Source organism: Erinaceus europaeus, chromosome 17 (genome assembly GCF_950295315.1).
Source record: "Erinaceus europaeus chromosome 17, mEriEur2.1, whole genome shotgun sequence".
Lineage (NCBI taxonomy): Eukaryota > Metazoa > Chordata > Mammalia > Eulipotyphla > Erinaceidae > Erinaceus > Erinaceus europaeus.
Genome location: NC_080178.1, coordinates 30,665,367 through 30,684,736, shown reverse-complemented (window position 1 = coordinate 30,684,736; position 19,370 = coordinate 30,665,367). Strand labels below are relative to the sequence as shown.

The 19,370-nt window shown below is 37.3% G+C and overlaps 1 protein-coding gene across 1 annotated transcript in view; it reads right to left on the bottom strand.

Annotated features, from left to right (window-relative positions):
• LOC103126330 (doublecortin domain-containing protein 1) overlaps window positions 1–19,370 on the bottom strand; it is a 109,090-nt gene that overhangs the window by 56,874 nt on the left and 32,846 nt on the right. Inside the window, exon 2 of the mRNA XM_060176650.1 lies at window positions 1,960–2,125. Within this exon, the coding sequence (XP_060032633.1) occupies window positions 1,960–2,125 (166 nt within the window). The remainder of the gene's footprint in view (window positions 1–1,959; window positions 2,126–19,370) is intronic.

Sequence of the window (19,370 nt, the reverse complement as noted above, 5' to 3'; positions counted from 1 at the left end):
CAAATAATAAAAATAAACAGTTGCTCCAAATTTTATTTTCAGCACCAGGGGAAAATATAATTCTATCTTTTCCTAGAAATGTTGGTAAGGTATCAAAATTGCAGAGCAATTTTAGATTATTTTATAATTCATAATATTTCAAGTTTTTATCTTGCCACTCAGTAATGATCATGTATGAAGTACCCAATATATATAAAACCTATAGAAGATGAGAAATGCTTCTTAAAATGAGCTTGCTTACTTTTATGGAAGGAAATCTTATATAACAAGATCAATTTCTAAGACTTCTTAAAGGACTCATATAAGTACAGACTAAAGGAATAAATCATTCCATTCAAAAGAAAAAAGAATACTTCAGCTTATTACAAAGGAAAAAAATATGACAGATATTAAATGTAAAATTGAGGGAACATAAAAATACTATATGTAACTCTTTTGAGAAAATTTAAATTTTCAGAAACACTGACCTAGTATTTGAATATTTTGAGAAAAATATATTAATAATTAGATCTGTTGAGATAGTTTTAAAAGTTTGAAGACATATAAAAATCATATTTAAAATATTTGTATTTCAAAGAACCTATAAGTCTTTCCAATGAAAAATGTCCAAGATAACTAAAATACCATGAACAGGTGAGTTGGATTAGTCACTGCTGGTTCTCTGGAAAACTTCTATATAGCATGCAGTAGCACTTGCTATAGTTATGGGAAAATCTTCCTCTACAACTGTTATCAAGAGTTAATAGATGCTATTATCCATGTTGCAAAGGCTGATGTCCTGTCTCTGATCACATGAGCATACATGAGATCACATGAGATACATGAGATAGAAAGTTTCTTTTTGACTTCTCAATGTATAGTTTTGTATTTTATTCTATTTTTAAACTATGTAAATATATAACTTATGTAACGATTAAATTTAATTAAATTAAGCTTTAATTCTAATACATTAAAATACATTACCAAAATTAATTAAATATATTATTTAAAAAAAGAAAAAGTTTCTTTTTGCACTACTTTTACAAAAGAATGAGGCTTTATCTAGTTTATCTAACTTTCAGGAGGTAAGTCACAAAGTGGATGATAGGACTTTCTTTGAAACAATATACTGTATTTGTTACAATGTTAATAGTTTTCACAAGAATGTATCAAGTATGGTAATTTCACTCTATTACAAATGTAGCGCCCAGTGATCTTAGAGGAAAAAAAACACAAAGAGCAAGAAGAATTGACAGTGTAAATATGATGAGTAAAGTAACAGTATCAGATAATGTGATAATAAAGTGATTCATCACTGTACGATTGTAATGAATGATTTAATAATATATGTGGGCATATTTTATAGAAATGTATGTGTTAATTAGAAGTGCAGTCTCCATAGCATAAGTACACAGGTAACAACTGGTATCTCATAACTGATATCATGGACAGTTGATATCTTAATAATTATTCCTCAGAGAAATAATGGAGATATAATGAGGGAAAGATGGCAAGGTAAATAAGAATGAAACAAGAAAAGTTTAACATTTAGGTACAAATTGTACCTTCTCTATTTTCAAGCTATGTGACCTAAGTCAACCTAATTAGCTCTTACAGAGGATGTTTGAAATATCTGCTGCATTACATTCCTGCCAATTTTGTTTTGAGAACTACATAAATACAAAGGTTAAATGCTTAGCATATAACCTGACTGGCATATAGCAAATAACTGCCTTGCCATTAATATCATTGTGTTACTTGTCCAAACCCTATGAACAATTTAGATTTATTACATCATCTATCCTTTTTCTACTCATAAAATTGAAAGACTATATGCAGGTAATAACTTTTATAGAACAACATGTCTCCAGTTATGATTAATGTTATAACTAGATACATAGTATTTACATATATAACTGTCCAAGAGCATTTTAAATCTTCTTTAGAATTCAGTTTAAGATGCTGAAATAATTATCTTACCTTGGCAAATCACTCAAAATACATTTATAAGTTGGGTCCATGGTATTCTCATTGAAAGTGTCTTCAGAATTACTTTCTTGTGATATATCTGTGAGTGTCGTCATGGATGATAAAGAAAAATGAGAAAGCACTGCTTTGTGATCTTCTGTTTTTAAGTTTTTAAAAGCTATGAATGAGAAAAATAGTATTTAATTTAAAGTTCACAATCAACTTGATTTATGAATTGAAGCTTGACATTAAGATATACTTTTTGTCATATACTAAGTCATACAGCAGTTACAAAATGTGAAACCACAATAGGTATGAACAAGGATGAGAACCTTATAGAATATGAAATGGTGAATCAAGTCTTTGGGATAATCCTATTTAAGAAAGAAAAAAATGACAATTCTTTGCAAAGTATTTAACTTATAGTGGTCTGTTACTAAATCATTTATTATAGTAGCAAATGTACATAAGACTGTGTCATTGAGCTCCTAACCCATCTATGGACATCTAATTTTTGACAAGGGGACCCAAACTATTGAATGGATAAAAGAGAGTATCTTCAATAAATGGTGTTGGGAATATTGGATTGAAAAATGAAGAAGAAAACTGAACCACTACATTTCACCACACACAAAAGTGAACTCAAAAATGGAGCAAGGACTTGGATTTTAGACCAGATACTAATATACTTAGAGGAAAGCATTGGCAGAACTCTTTTCCATCTAAATTTTATAGGCATCTTCAATGACATAAGTACAATTTCAAGGAAGACAAAAACAAAAATAAACCAATGGGACTACATCAAACTGAAGAGCTTCTGCACAGCTAGAGAAACCGCTATTGAAACAAAGAGGCTCATTACAGAATGAGAGAAGATCTTTATATGCCATATATCCAACAAAAAGCTAATAACCAAAAAATATAACAACAAATAAATACATTACCCCATCCAAATGTGGGGAAAGGAAATGAACATAATATCCACCACAGAAGAGATCCAAAAAGGCCAACAGATATATGAAAAGATGATCCAAGTCATTGATTATCAGAGAAATACAAATAAAGACAACATGAGAAACCACTTCACCCCTGTGAGAATGTCATACATCAGAGTGCAAAATGGTCAGCCATTCTGGAGAGTAATTTGAAGACTTATTGGGACATTACAAAGAACCTACCCTATGATTCAGAAATTCTCTCCTGGGGATTTACCCAAAGGAGACAGAAACATCTATCAGAATAGATCTATGCATACCTATGTTCATAGCAGCACAGTTTGTATTTGCCACAACCTAGAAGCAATCCAGATGTCCAACATCATGAGTGGCTGAAAAAAAAAAGTGATATATATATAATGGAATACTACTAAGTTGTTAAAAACAATGAGGTGGTCTCCTTTGTATCCTCTGGGATGAAACTTGAGGACATCATGTTGAGTGAGATAGCCAAAAGAGAAGGACAAATATGAAATGGTCTCATTTATTAGTGGGACTTTATATAGTAGGAATGAGGAGGGAAAACACCAAGTGAAACATGGACTGGGCATGGTATATTGTACCAAAGCAAAGGGCTCTGGGGAAGCAGGAAGGGGGAGGATAATAATAAAGCTTTGGGGACCTATTACATAATGAAATTGTATGCACTGTAAAGCATTAATACCCACAATAACATTTTAAAAAGGAGAAGAGGGAGTCAGGCGGTAGCACAGCGGGTTAGGCACATGTGGCGCAAAGAGCAAGGAATGGCATAGGATCCCGGTTCGAGCCCCCAGCTCCCCACTTGCAGGGGAGTCACTTCACAGGTGGTGAAGCAGGTCTGTAGGTGTCTATCTTTCTCTCCCCCTCTCTGTCTTCCCCTCCTCTCTCCATTTCTCTCTGTCCTATCCAACAATGACAACATCAGTAACAACAACAATAATAACTACAACAATGAAAAACAACAAGGGCAACAAAAGGGAAAATAAACATAAAAAATATTTTTTAAAAAAGGAGAAGAAAGAAAAAATATTTCAAAAAATAAAAAAGAAATGGAGAAGACTCAAATAAATAGTATTATAAATGAAAGAGGAAGTATTAAAACAGACATCACAGAAATCCAGAGTATGCAAGGCTTCTATGTACTGCTATATGCTACCAATCTAGAGAACATAGAAGAAAGTGAAAAGTTCCTAGACACATATACACTTCCAAAACTGAACAAAGAGGAGTTAAAAAATATGAACAGGCCACTCACAGTCAAAGAAATTGAAATAGTTATCAAGAAACTTTCCAACAATAAAAGTCCTGGATCAATTGGTTTCAAAAATGAATTCTAAGAAAATTTCAAAGAAGAGTTAATACCTCTACTTTTTTTAATTAGTGATTTAATAATGATTGAGAAGACTGTGGGATAAGAGGGGTACAATTCCTAATACCAGAGTTCTGTATCCCATTCTCTCCATTGGAAAGTTCTCTGTTCTTTTCCTCTCTGGGAATATGGACCAAAGATCTTTATGGAGTAGAAAGGTGGAAGTTCTGGCTTCTGTAATTGATTCTCTGTTGGGCGTGGGTATTGACAGGTTGATCCATACCTCTAGCCTGCCTCTATCTTTCCCTAGTGGGGGTAGGGCTCTCGGGAGTTGTAATTCCAGGACCCACTGGTGAGGATATTTGCTCAGAGAAGTTGATGAAATGGTAGAATTTGTAATTTGGTGGCTGAAAAGCATTAAGATATAAAGCAGAACAAAACATTTAATAATCAGGAAGCTAAGGTAAAAAAAATAGATGAGATTTGGGGTCTTCATACTGAAAGAAACTAGGAAGTCTACTTAGGGTATATTCTTTTTTTTTTTTTAATTTAAGAAGGAAGACATTAACAAAACCATAGAATAAGAGGGGTACAGTTCTGCACAATTCCCATAACCTGATCTCCATATCCCATCCCCTTCCCTGATAGCCTTCCTAAAGGTATATTCTAAGGAGCCCATGACTACACATTTTTGCCTGAGCCCAACAGTTAACATGAAGGTGGGCTAAAAGTATTGTCTGGGAAGAAGGTGTCAGAGTTGGGAACAGGACTAGAAAGTGAATCAGGGCAGAAACTAGCTCCAAAATATGGAAAAACTAGCTCTAGTTTTAAGCTCTTCCAAAAGACTGAAGACACAGGAACACTCCTTTCCACCTTCTATGAAACCAGCATCACCTTGATAGCAAAAGCAGACAAAAAACAATAGACCTCCCGGAAGACGGCGGACTGAGAAGCTGCTAGTGGCTTGAGCTCTGAACACATCTTCTGGAAACGGTAGGATTTTCTGCCTTTAGTAGGCCAGTCAATAAGGGGCCCTAGTGGTGACACCAAGGAGGTGACTATAACTTAATTTGGGTTAAGAACTAGAGTAGAAAAAAGGGGGAAATTTTTTTTTCCGTTTAATTATAAAGCACACCTCCTCCCCTACCCCACCCCCCCATAACCAGTCCCTGGGGACCAGCTCGTAGCAGGCTCCTGTGCTGAGCTTCTGTCTTTACCAAATTCCTGTCCCACCAGGGAGTATCATTCATTCTAAGGCTATACCTTTCTGAAAACTCTGGCCTTTTTATTCTAAGTAGCCAACCCCCCCACCTCACCCCGCATAGCTAATTAAATAATTAAAAATACATAAATAAAAAAATCTTTCCTTTCACCGCTCTTTTATGACTGTTCTTTTTGTTCTTTTTCTTATCTTTTTTTAAATTTATTTTTTTATATTTAAGAAAGGATTAATTAACAAAACCATAGGGTAGGAGGGGTACAACACCACACAATTCCCACCACCCAATCTCCATAACCCACCTCCTCCCCTGATAGCTTTCCCATTCTCTATCTCTCTGGGAGCATGGACCCAGGGTCATTGAGAGTTGCAGAAGGTAGAAGGTCTGGTTTCTGTAATTGCTTCCCCGCTTATCTTTTTCTTTTTTCTCTCATTCTTTTTTCTTCTTTTTCTCATTCTTGTCATCCTTTCTTCCTTAATCCTACAACTTCCAAAGCCACAGGCCCCAGCCCTCACACCACCAAACAGTGTGCTTTTCTGAATTCACTGATACACATTTGGGAATTATTTTGGGGAAGAATGCTGACTCAGTGTGGACTCTCACTGCGAGTGTCTCTGCTCAACTTCCCTTACTCCTTTAGCCACCCCTAGAATATACAGTGGATAGTAGATTTGCATAACTGTCTATTTCAGCCATCCTTGTCTAGTCCTGAGGGTTTTTTTCTTTTCACTGCTCTTTAATTACAGCTCTTTTTCTTCTCTTTTCCCTTTTCTCTCACTTGTCTCTTTTTAATTTTTTTTCTTTCCTTTTTTTTTTTTTATCTTGTCATACACTTCTTCCTTCCTTCTTCTTTGCCTTTCTGAATTTGTGAATTATTTTGGGGAAGAAATCTAACTCATAGTGGACTCTCTATGTCTGTATCTCTACTCTAGTTCCCTTTCCCCTGTTGTTATCCCTAGAATATACAGTGGATAGTAGATTTGCGAAACTGTCTATTCTTGCTATCCCTTCTTTCTTTTCTCTTTTTTCTTCACTGGGATTTGGTTACTATTTTTTCACAGACTGGAGAAATTGTTTGGCTAACTGGTAGTGATTAAACTGCTTCAATACTTGCTTCAGTTGCTGCTGTAATTCCTGAGGTTGGTGAGTGCAATTGTCATAAAGGTATTTAGTACAGTATGCAAGCAATAATAAACATAGTAATCACAGAAATGAAAACAACATTGGAGGAAAGAATGGCAGTATTAGAGAAACAACAGTTGAGACCCCCAAGGAAAATACTGATTATCTTGAGGCAATTAGAGAACTGAAAGCTGAAATAGCTGTAATGAAGCTGAGGCAAGGGAAAGCAGAGTAACAGAAGCAGAAAACAGAATTAGTCAGACAGAGGATGAGTTAGAGAAAACTAAGAAAGAGGTGAAAGAGCTTAAAAAGAGATTGAGAGACACTGAAAACAACAACAGAGACATATGGGATGATCTCAAAAGAAGTAACATTCGTATAATTGGCCTGCCAGAGGAAGAAAGAGAGGAAGGGGAAGCAAACATTCTAGAGGAAATAATAGAAGAAAACTTCCCAGACCTGAATAACAGGAAGGACATCAAGATTCAAGAGTCCCAGAGAGTTTCAAACAGAATAAACCCAGACATGAAGGCACCAAGACACATCATAGTCACAATGAGAAGAAGTAAGGATAAAGAAAGGAACCTAAAGGCTGCAAGAGAGAAACAAAAAGTCACATACAGGGGAAAACCCATCAGACTATCAGCAGACAATGCAATACCCATCAAAGTTCCACCAAGCTTCTTTAAGAGAATAGAACAAACACTACAATCATTTATCTGGAACCTAAAAACACCTAGAATTGCCAAAATCATCTTGAGGAAAAGAAACAGAAATGGAGGCATCACACTCCCAGACCTTAAACTATATTATAAAGCCATCATCATCAAAACAGCATGGTACTGGAACAAAAATAGGCACACAGAACTTCCCAGACCTGAATAACAGAAAGGACATCAAGATTCAAGAGTTCCAGAGAGTACCAAACAGAATCAACCCAGACCTGAAGACACCAAGACACATCAAAGTCACAATGAGAAGTAGTAAGGATAAAGAAAGGATCCTAAAGGCTGCAAGAGAGAAACAAAAAGTCACATACAAGGGAAAACCCATAAGATTATCTGCAGATTTCTCCACTCAAACTCTAAAAGCTAAAAGAGAATGGCAAGATATCTATCGAGCCCTGAATATAAAAGGGTTTCAACCAAGGATAATATATCCTGCTAGATTTTCATTCAAACTAGATGGAAGGATCAAAACCTACTTAGACAAACAACAGTTAAAGGAGGCAACCATCACCAAGCCGGCCCTGAAAGAGGTTCTAAAAGACCTCTTATAAACAAGAACACCACTATAATACTTACAATATATCAGAGCAAACAAAAATATATATATTTTTTGAACAATGGCACTACAATACATTAAATCCATAATATCAATAAATGTCAATGGCTTAAAGTCACCCATCAAAAGGCACAGAGTGGGGGGATGGATCAGAAAACATAAACCAACCATATGCTGCTTACAAGAATCCCATCTGTCACAACAAGATAAACACAGACTTAAAGTGAAAGGATGGAAAACTATCATACAGGCTAACAGACCACAAAAAAGGGCAGGAACAGCCATTCTCATCTCAGACATGATAGATTTTAAATTAAATAAAGTAATAAAAGATAGGCAAGGACACTACATAATGATTAGAGGATCAATCAGCCAAGAAGACTTAACAATCATTAACATCTATGCACCCATCTAAATACGTCAAGCACTTACTGAAAGTATTTCAAAAATACATCAATAGTAATACAATAATAGTGGGAGACTTCAATACCCCACTCTCACACTTAGACAGATCAACAAAGCAGAGAACCAACAAAGATACAAGAGAATTGAATGAAGAGATTGACAGACTAGACCTCTTGGACATTTTCAGACTCCTCCACCCCAAAAAACTGGAATACACCTTTTAGAATCCACATAACACATACTCAAGGATAGACCACATGTTAGGCCATAAAGACAACATCAGTAAAGTCAAGAACATTGAAAACATCCCAAGTATCTTCTCAGACCACAGTGGAGTAAAACTAACATTTAACAACAAACAGACAATTATTAAAAGTCACAGAATTTGGAAACTAAACAACATACTGCTTAAGAACCACTGGGTCAGAGATTCACTCAAGCAGGAAATTCAAATGTTCCTGGAAACAAATGAAAATGAAGACACAACCTATCAAAATATTTGGGACACAGCTAAAGCAGTACTGAGAGGGAAACTTATGGCCATACAATCACATATTAAACACCAAGAAGAAACTCAAATGAACGACCTTACTGCACACCTCAAGGACTTAGAGGAAGAGGAACAAAGGAACCCTAAAGCATCCAGAAGGACAGGAATCACTAAAGTTAGAGCAGAAATAAACAACATCGAAAATAAAAGAACCATACAAAAGATCAATGAAGCCAAATGTTGGTTCTTTGAAAGATTAAACAAACTTGACAAACCCTAGCCAGACTCACCAGACAAAAAAGGGAGAAGACTCAAATTAATAGAATTGTAAACGATGGAGATTCAACTTCTGGAGGCGGAGCTACGAGCCTCAGATCGCTTTCTCTCCTCTCCTCTCCTCTCCTATCCTCTCCTCTCCTCTCCCGGATCAACTAGGAATACCAAAGGAGACCACCCGGACCGAAACAAGACAGGACTAGAATGACCACAGGAAGCCAGTAAATCACCCGTGAGTACAAACACGCATGGCTGGTGACAGAGAGGAGAGACGGGCCTAAGGAGAGATTAAGTGGCTGCTAACAGTTCAACAGTTTATCAGTGGAGACACCACCTCCAGTCTGCTCAACAACAAGGGGACAGCTGAAGGGAGGAAAGGACTCCCCAGAGACTCACTAAGTGCAACTCTGAGTCTCCATTGCTACTACCCTCAAAATCTGGAGCAGCAACAAGGAGGGACACCAAGGGACAGAGCTCTAACAAGGAAACTCAGGAGAAGACCTATACCTCGGTGGCATAGCTGAGGGGCTGTGAAAGTCTCTTTGCATAACCACTAGATTATCTCTGCCACACCCTACTTTATCTCTTGATCAGAAGTCAGTGATTAAGCTAAGAAGCCTATTGATAGTTTCAAAGCTCTCAGGCTCCCATAGCCTACAGGGAAGAAAAAAAAGAGGCTTTTACACCACTGAGCTCCAACTCAGGGATTGAAAAAACTGTTAACATATATAATATGGTTAAAACAACAGGAAAAAATATTGGAGACTCGAACCAGGACAAGAGTCCAGCTAAAAGTCCTCCAGAGGGTGAAGCACAAAACAACGAGTTCAACATCCAAACATTAGCTAAGGAAATAATAATAGGAGTGAGTAAAGAATTTGAAAAAATTGTAATCAGAAATGAAGGAACAACAAATGAGAAAATGGAAGAAAATTCTAATTATCTCATGGTTATTAGAGAGCTGAAAGCTGAAATCACTGAGCTAAGAAGGCAACTAGCTGAACAAGCTAAAACAGTATCAGAGCAGGGCAACAAAATAGATGAACTCCAGAAAGCAGTAGAGGGCAGAGAGAATAGAATCTATGAGGCTGAAAACAGAATTAGCAAGATTGAGGATGAATTAGAGACAACTAAAAAAGAAGTAAGAGATCTCAAAAAGAGATTAAGAGATGCTGAAAACAACAACAGAGTCCTATGGGATGACTTCAAAAGAAACAATATATGCATTATTGGCTTACCAGAGGAAGAGAAGGGGAGGAAGAAAGCATTCTCCAGGCGATAATAGCTGAAAATTTCTCTAGTCTACACAACACCAAAGACATAAAGATTCAAGAAGCCCAGAGGGTCCCAAACAGAATTAACCCAGACCTAAAGACAACAAGACATATCATACTTAGAATGGAAAGGAATAAATAAAGAAAGGATCCTGAAGGCTGCAAGAGAAAAACAAAGAGTCACCTACAAAGGAAAACCCATAAGATTAGCAGCAGACTTCTCCATACAAACACTACAGGCCAGAAGAGAATGGCAAGATATCTATCGAGTGCTCAATGAGAAAGGCTTTCAGCCAAGAATACTATATCCTGCTAGACTGTCATTCAGACTAGATGGAAGCATCAAAATTTCTCAGACAAGCAACAGTTGAAGGAAGCAACCATCACCAAGCCTGCCCTGAAAGAAGTTCTGAAAGGTCTCCTATAAACAACCAGACCACCACAAATAGGACATATATCAAAACACTCTAAAACTCTACAAGAATGGAGTTAAAATATCTTCAATCTTTGATATCAATAAATGTCAATGGCCTGAATTCACCTATTAAAAGACACAGAGTAGGAAGATGGATCAGAAAACACAACCCAACAATATGTTGTCTACAGGAAACTCACCTAACTCAACAAGACAAACACAGACTTAAAATGAAAGGATGCAAAACTATCATACAAGCCAATGGCCCACAAAAAAGGGCAGGAACAGCTATTCTCATATCTGACATGATAGACTTTAAAATAGATAAGATTAAAAAAGATAGGAATGGACACTACTTAATGCTCAGAGGATCAGTCAATCAAGAGGACTTAACAATTATTAACATCTATGCACCCAATGAGAAGCCATCTAAATACATCAAACTTCTACTGAAAGAGCTACAGCAATATATTAACAGTAACACAATCATAGTAGGGGACTTCAACACCCCACTATCTCAACTTGACAGATCATCCAGGAAGAAAATCAGTAAAGACATAAGGGAGCTAAATGAAGAGATAGATAAACTAGAACTATTGGACATTTTCAGAGTCATTCATCCCAAGAAACTGGAATACACATTTTACTCAAATCCACATGGATCATTCTCAAGGATAGACCATATGTTAGGCCACAAAGACAGCATCAGCCAATTCAAGAGCACTGAAATCATCCCAAGCATCTTCTCAGACCACAGTGGAATTAAACTAACACTTAACAATCAACAAAAGATTAGTAACAGTCCCAAAAGTGGAAGCTCAACAGTACACTTCTTAACAATTCTGGGTCAAAGAGGAAATCAAGGAAGAAATCAAAATGTTTTGAGAGTTCAATGAAAATGAAGACACAACCTATCAAAATATTTGGGACACAGCTAAAGCAGTCCTAAGAGGGAAGTTCATAGCTATACAAGCACACATTAGGAAACAAGAAAAGGCACAAATAAACAGCCTAATTGCACATCTTAAAGACCTAGAAGAAGAACAACAAAGGAATCCTAAAGCAACCAGAAGGACAGAAATCACTAAAGTTAGGACAGAAAGAAATAACATTGAGAATAGGAAAACCATACAAAAGATCAATGAAAGTAAATGTTGGTTCTTCGAAAGAGTAAACAAAATCGACAAACCTTTAGCCAGACTCACAAAACAAAAAAGGGAGAAGACCAAATAAATTGGTAAATAGTAAATGAAAGAGGAGATATCACAACAGACACTGCAGAAATTCAACATATCATGCGAGGCTTCTATGAACAACTATATGCCACCAAGCTAGAGAACCTGGAAGAAATGAATGATTTCCTAGATACCTACCAACTTCCAAAACAAAGTAAAGAGGAAGAGGATGACATGAACAGGCCCATCACAGCTAATGAAATTGAAACAGTTATCAAAAATCTTCCCAAAAATAAAAGTCCTGGACCAGATGGTTTTACAAATGAATTCTACAAAACCTTCAAAGAAGAACTAATACCTCTACTTTTAAAAGTCTTCCAGAAGATTGAAGACACTGGAATACTCCCTGCCAGCTTCTATGAAGCCAACATCACCCTGATACCAAAAGCAGACAGGGACACAACCAAAAAAGAAAACTACAGACCAATATCTCTGATGAACATAGATGCAAAAATATTGAACAAAATTCTAGCCAACCGGATACAGCAGTATATCAAAAAGATTGTTCATCATGACCAAGTGGGGTTTATCCCAGGCATGCAACGTTGGTTTAATATACGTAAATCAATCAATGTGATCCACCACATCAACAAAAGCAAGACCAAAAACCACATGGTCATATCAATAGATGCAGAGAAAGCCTTTGACAAAATACAACATCCCTTTATGATCAAAACAGTACAAAAAATGGGAATAGATGGAAAATTCCTGAAGATAGTGGAGTATATTTATAGCAAACCTACAGCCAACATCATACTCAATGGTGAAAAACTAGAAGCATTTCCCCTCAGATCAGGTACTAGACAGGGCTGCCCACTATCACCATTACTATTCAACATAGTGTTGGAAGTTCTTGCCATAGCAATCAGACAGGTGCAAGGAATTAAAGCGATACAGATTGGAAGAGAAGAAGTCAAACTCTCCTTATTTGCAGATGACATGATAGTATACATGGAAAAACCTAAGGAATCCAGCAAGAAGCTTTTGGAAATCATCAGGCAATACAGTAAGGTGTCAGGCTATAAAATTAACATTCAAAAGTCAGTGACATTCCTCTATGCAAACACTAAGCTAGAAGAAATTGAAATCCAGAAATCAGTTCCTTTTTCTATAGCAACAAAAACAATAAAATATCTAGGAGTAAACCTAACCAAAGAAGTGAAAGACTTGTATACTGAAAATTATGAGTCACTACTCAAAGAAACTGAAAAAGACACAAAGAAGTGCAAAGATATTCTATGTTCATGGGTTGGAAGAATTAACATCATCAAAATGAATATATTACCCAGAGCCATCTACAAATTTAATGCTATCCCCCATCAAGATCCGAAGCACATTTTTTAGGAGAATAGAAAAAATGCTACTAATGTTTATCTGGAACCAGAAAAGACCTAGAATTGCCAAAACAATCTTCACGAAAAAAGACCAGAACCGGAGGCATCACACTCCCAGATCTCAAACTGTATTATAGGGCCATTGTCATCAAAACTGCTTGGTACTGGAACATGAACAGACACACTGACCAGTGGAATAGAATAGAGAGCCCAGAAATGAGGACCCACACCTATGGACATCTAATCTTTGACAGAGGGGCCCAGACTATTGCATGGGGAAAACAGAGTCTCTTCAACAAATGGTGTTGGAAACAATGGGTTGAAACATGCAGAAGAATGAAACTGAATCACTGTATTTCACCAAATACAAAAGTAAATTCCAAGTGGATCAAGGACTTGGATGTTAGACCAGAAACTATCAGATACTTAGAGGAAAATATTGGCAGAACTTTTTTCCGCATAAATATTAAAGACATTTTCAATGAAACGAATCCAATTACAAGGAAGACTAAGGCAAGTATAAACCTATGGGACTGCATCAAACTAAAAAGCTTCTTCACAGCAAAAGAAACCATTACCCAAACCAAGAGACCCCTCACAGAATGGGAGAAGATCTTTACATGCCATATATCAGATAAGAGTTTAATAACCAATATATATAAAGAGCTTGCCAGACTCAACAACAAGACAACAAATAACCCCATCCAAAAATGGGGGGAGGACTTGGACAGAATATTCACCACAGAAGAGATCCAAAAGGCCGAGACGCACATGAAAAAATGCTCCAAGTCTCTGATTGTCAGAGAAATGCAAATAAAGACAACAATGTGATATCACTTCACTCCTGTGAGAATGTCATACATCAGAAAAGGTAACAGCAGCAAATGCTGGAGAGGGTGTGGGGTCAACGGAACCCTCCTGCACTGCTGGTGGGAATGTCAATTGGTCCAACCTCTGTGGAGAACAGTCTGGAGAACTCTCAGAAGGCTAGAAATGGACCTACCCTATGACCCTGCAATTCCCCTCCTGGGATTTATATCCTAAGGAACCCAACACATCCATCTAAAAAGATCTGTGTACACATATGTTCTTGGCGGCACAATTTTTAATAGCCCAAACCTGGAAGCAACCCAGGTGTCCAACAACAGATGAGTGGCTGAGCAAGTTGTGGTATATATACACAATGGAATACTACTCAGCTGTAAAAAATGATGACTTCACCGTTTTCAGCCGATCTTGGATGGACCTTGAAAAAATCATGTTGAGTGAAATAAGTCAGAAACAGAAGGATGAATATGGGATGATCTCACTCTCAGGCCGAAGTTGAAAAACAAGACCAGAGAAGAAAACACAAGTCGAACCTGAAATGGAATTGGAGTATTACACCAAAGTAAAAGACTCTGGGGTGGGTGGGTTGGTGGGCAGAATACAGGTCCATGAAAAATGATGAATGATATAGTGGGGGTTGTATTGTTAAATGGGAATCTGGGGAATGTTATGCATGTTCAAACTATTGTATTTACTGTTGAATGTAAAGCATTAATTCCCCAATAAAGAAATAAATTATTGAAAAAAAAAAAGAATTGTAAACGATGGAGGAGATATCACAACTGACACCACAGAAATCCAGAGAATCCTGCGAAACTTCTATAAAGAACTATACGCCACCAAGCTAGAGAATCTGGAAGAAATGGAACAATTCCTAGAAGCATATGCCCTTTCAAAACTGAACCAAGAAGAACTATAAAATCTAAATGCACCAATCGCAGACAAAGAAATTGAAACCCTTATTAAGAATCTCCCCAACAACAAAAGTCCTGGACCAGATGGCTTCACAAATGAATTCTACAAAACTTTCAGGAAACAGTTAGTACCCATACTTCTGAAGCTTTTCCATAAGATTGAATAGGAATACTCCCTTCCACCTTCTATGAAGCCAACATCACCCTAATACCAAAAGGTGATAGGGACAGAACAAAAAAGGAAAACTACAGACCAATATCTCTGATGAACATAGATGCCAAAATATTAAACAAGATCTTGGCCAACCGGATATAGCAACATATCAAAAAGATTGTTCATCACTACCAAGTGGGATTCATCCCAGGAATGCAAGGCTGGTTCAACATCCATAAGTCAATCAATGTCATTCACCACATCAATAAAAGCAAAGCCAAAAACCACATGATTATTTCAATAGATGCAGAGAAAGCCTTTGACAAAATCCAACACCCATTCATGCTCAAAACGCTACAATATATGGGAATAGATGGGAAATTCCTCAAGATAGTGCAGTCTATTTATAGCAAACCTACAGCCAACATCATACTCAATGGACAGAAGCTGAAAGCATTCCCCCTCAGATCCGGGACTAGACAGGGCTGTCCACTATCACCATTACTCTTCCACATAGTATTGGAAGTTCTTGCCATAGCAATCAGGCAAGAGAAAGAAACCAAATGAATACAGATTGGAAGGGAAGAAGTCAAGATCTCACTATTTGCAGATGATATGATAGTATACATAGAAAAACCTAAAGAATCCAGCAGAAAATTACTGGAAGTTATTAGGCAATATAGCAAAGTATCAGGCTATAAAATCAATGTACAAAAATCAGTGGCATTTCTTTATGCAAACACTAAATCTGAAGAAGACATCCAGAAATCACTCCCGTTTACTGTTTCAGCAAAATAAATCGAATACCTAGGAATAAAGTTGACCAAAGAAGTGAAAGACTTATATACTGAAAACTATGAGTCACTACTCAAGGAAATAGAAACTGATACCAAGAAATGGAAAGATATCCCATTTTCATGGATTGGAAGAATAAATATCATCAAAATCTATATTCTGCACAGAGCCATATACAAATTTAATGCAATACCCATCAAAGTTCCACCAAGCTTCTTTAAGAGAATAGAACAAACATTACAGTCATTTATCTGGAACATGAAAACACCTAGAATTGCCAAAACCATCTTAAGGAAAAGAAACAGAAATGGAGGCATCACACTCCCAGACCTTAAACTATATTATAAAGCCATCATCATCAAAACAGCATGGTACTGGAACAAAAATAGGCACACAGACCAGTGGAACAGAATTGAAAGCCCATAAATAAATCCCCACACCTATGGACATCTAATCTTTGATAAGGGGGCCCAAAGCATTAAATGGAAAAAGGAGGCTCTCTTTAATAAATGGTGCTGGGAAAACTGGGTTGAAACATGCAGAAGAATGAAATTGAACCACTTTATCTCACCAGAAACAAAAATCAACTCCAAATGGATCAAAGACCTAGATGTCAGACCAGAAACTATCAAATACTTAGAGGAAAACATTGGTAAAACAGTTTCCCACCTACACCTCAAGGACATCTTTGATGAATCAAACCCAACTGCAAGGAAGACTAAAGCAGAAACAAACCAATGGGACTACATCAAATTGAAAAGCTTCTGCACATCCAAAGAAACTATTAAACAAACAAAGAGACCCCTCACAGAATGGGAGAAGATCTTCACATGCCATAAATCAGACAAGAAACTAATCACCAAACTATATAAAGAGCTCAGCAAACTTAGCACCAAAAAAGCAAATGACCCCATCCAAAAATGGGCAGAGGATATGAACAAAACATTCACCTCAGAGGAGATCCAAAAGGTTAACAAACATATGAAAAACTGCTCTAGGTCACTGATTGTCAGAGAAATGCAAATTAAGACAACACTAAGATTCCACCTCACTCCTGTAAGAATGGCATACATCAAAAAGGACAGCAGCAACAAATGCTGGAGAGGTTGTGGGGACAGAGGAACCCTTTTACATTGCTGGTGGGAATGTAAATTGGTCCAGCCTCTGTGGAGAGCACTCTGGAGAACTCTCAGAAGGCTAGATATGGACCTTCCATATGATCCAGTAATTCCTCGCCTGTGGTTATACCCCAAGGACTCCATAACACCCAACCAAAAAGAGGTGTGTACTCCTATGTTCATAGCAGCACAATTCATAATTGCTAAAACCTGGAAGCAACCCAGGTGCCCAACACCAGATGAGTGGCTGAGAAAGCTGTGGTATATATACACAATGGAATACTATGCAGCTATCAAGAACAATGAACCCACCTTCGCTGACCCATCTTGGACAGAGCTAGAAGGAATTATGTTAAGTGAGCTAAGTCAGAAAGATAAAGATGAGTATGGGATGATCCCACTCATCAACAGAAGTTGAGTAAGAAGATCTGAAAGGGAAACTAAAAGCAGGACCTGATCAAACTGTAAGTAGGGCACCAAAGTAAAAAACCCTGTGGTGAGGGGTAGACATGCAGCTTCCTGGGACAGTGGGGGGTGGGAATGGGTGGAAGTGATGGGTCACAGTCTTTTGGTGGTGGGAATGCTGTTTATGTACACTCCTAGTAAAATGTGGTCATATAAATCACTAGTTAATTAATACGAGAGGGGGAAAATTAATTGTATTTCTCGAAGTTTTTCAAAACACAAACTGAATCTTTTGAATATATAGGCTGTGTAAATGATATGCAGACTCTCTCAAAAGCCTAGAGCAAGTAGATCAGAAGCAACCAATAGCACAGCTATATACAAGATACTGGGTACTGTACAACAAACCCTAACAAAAGGACTTTTCAAAGTTAACCCAATTACCAAACAATGTGATGATAACATTAACTATTGATTGTCTTTTTGAACCCTAAGACAGCAGGAACCTCACATCTCCACTATAGAGCCTCTACTTCCCCCAGTCCTGGAACCCTTGGATAGGGCCTACTTTCCCGTATGCCTCTCCTAATCCATATCAAATAATATTGCATCTGCCAATCACAACCTAACCAACACAACGATTGCCACCTCAACATGCTTCACTTCAGACTGTGTCCAGAGACTTCACGTGTGGAATAACAACCCTTCAACTTCATTACTCGGGTGAGACCTTTCCTTTCATAGTATACTCTAATTTCATCTCAGGTGGTTCACTTTCTAATAAAGTCCCAAAACCTAGATATACACCAGTTTCTGTGAGAGAGAGCATATGTTCACACGTATCCATAAACTACTGCAAAATATATGCCTGAAAGCAGAAGTGCACTAGAGTTTGCAGTGAGTACCCCCCTAACATTTCATCTCCACTATTCCAAGCTTTGGGTCCATGATTGCTCAACAATTTGTTTGGCTTCGTATGTTAACTCTCTTTTCAGTCACCAGGTTCCAGATGTCATCAGGATGCTGGCCAGGCTTCCCTAGACTGAAGACCCCACCAATGTGTCCTGGAGCTCTGCTTCCCCAGAGACCCACCCTACTAGGGAAAGAGAGAGGCAGAGTGGGAACATGGACCGACCAGTCAACGCCCATGTTCAGCAGGGAAGCAATTACAGAAGCCAGACCTTCCACCTTCTGCAACCCACAATGACCCTGGGTCCATGCTCCCAGAGGGATAGAGAATGGGAAAGCTATCAGGAGAGGGGGTGGGAAATGGAGATTGGGTGGTGGGAATTGTATGGAATTGTACCCCTCCTACCCTGTGGTTTTTTTAATTAATCCTTTCTTAAATAAAAAAATTAAAAAAAAGAAAAAAAGGTTAGAGAGATGATGTGAGGTTTGGATGAAAGAAGAAATTTAATATAAGTCAGTCAAATGCATCAGTCTTTGAAATCCTTGGTAACTTTCTTTTTTAAAAAAATATTTATTTATTTCCAAAAAGAAAAAAAAAACAATAGACCAATATCTCCAATGAACATAGATGCTAGAATAGTAAAGTTGTAGCCAACCAGATACAGCAATACATTAAAAATATTGTACATCATGACCAAGTGGGATTTATCCCAGGAATGCAAGACTAGTTCAAAATACGTAATTCAATAAATGTGATCCACAACATCAGCATAAGGAAAACCAAAAACCACATGAATATCTCAATAGATGTAGAGAAAGCATTTGACAAAATTCAACACCTTTCATGCTCAAAACACAACAAAAAATGGGAATAGGTGGAAAATTCCTTAAGATAGTGGAGTTCATATATAGCAAATCTATAGCCAATGGTGAAAAATTGGAAGCATTCCCCTCAGATC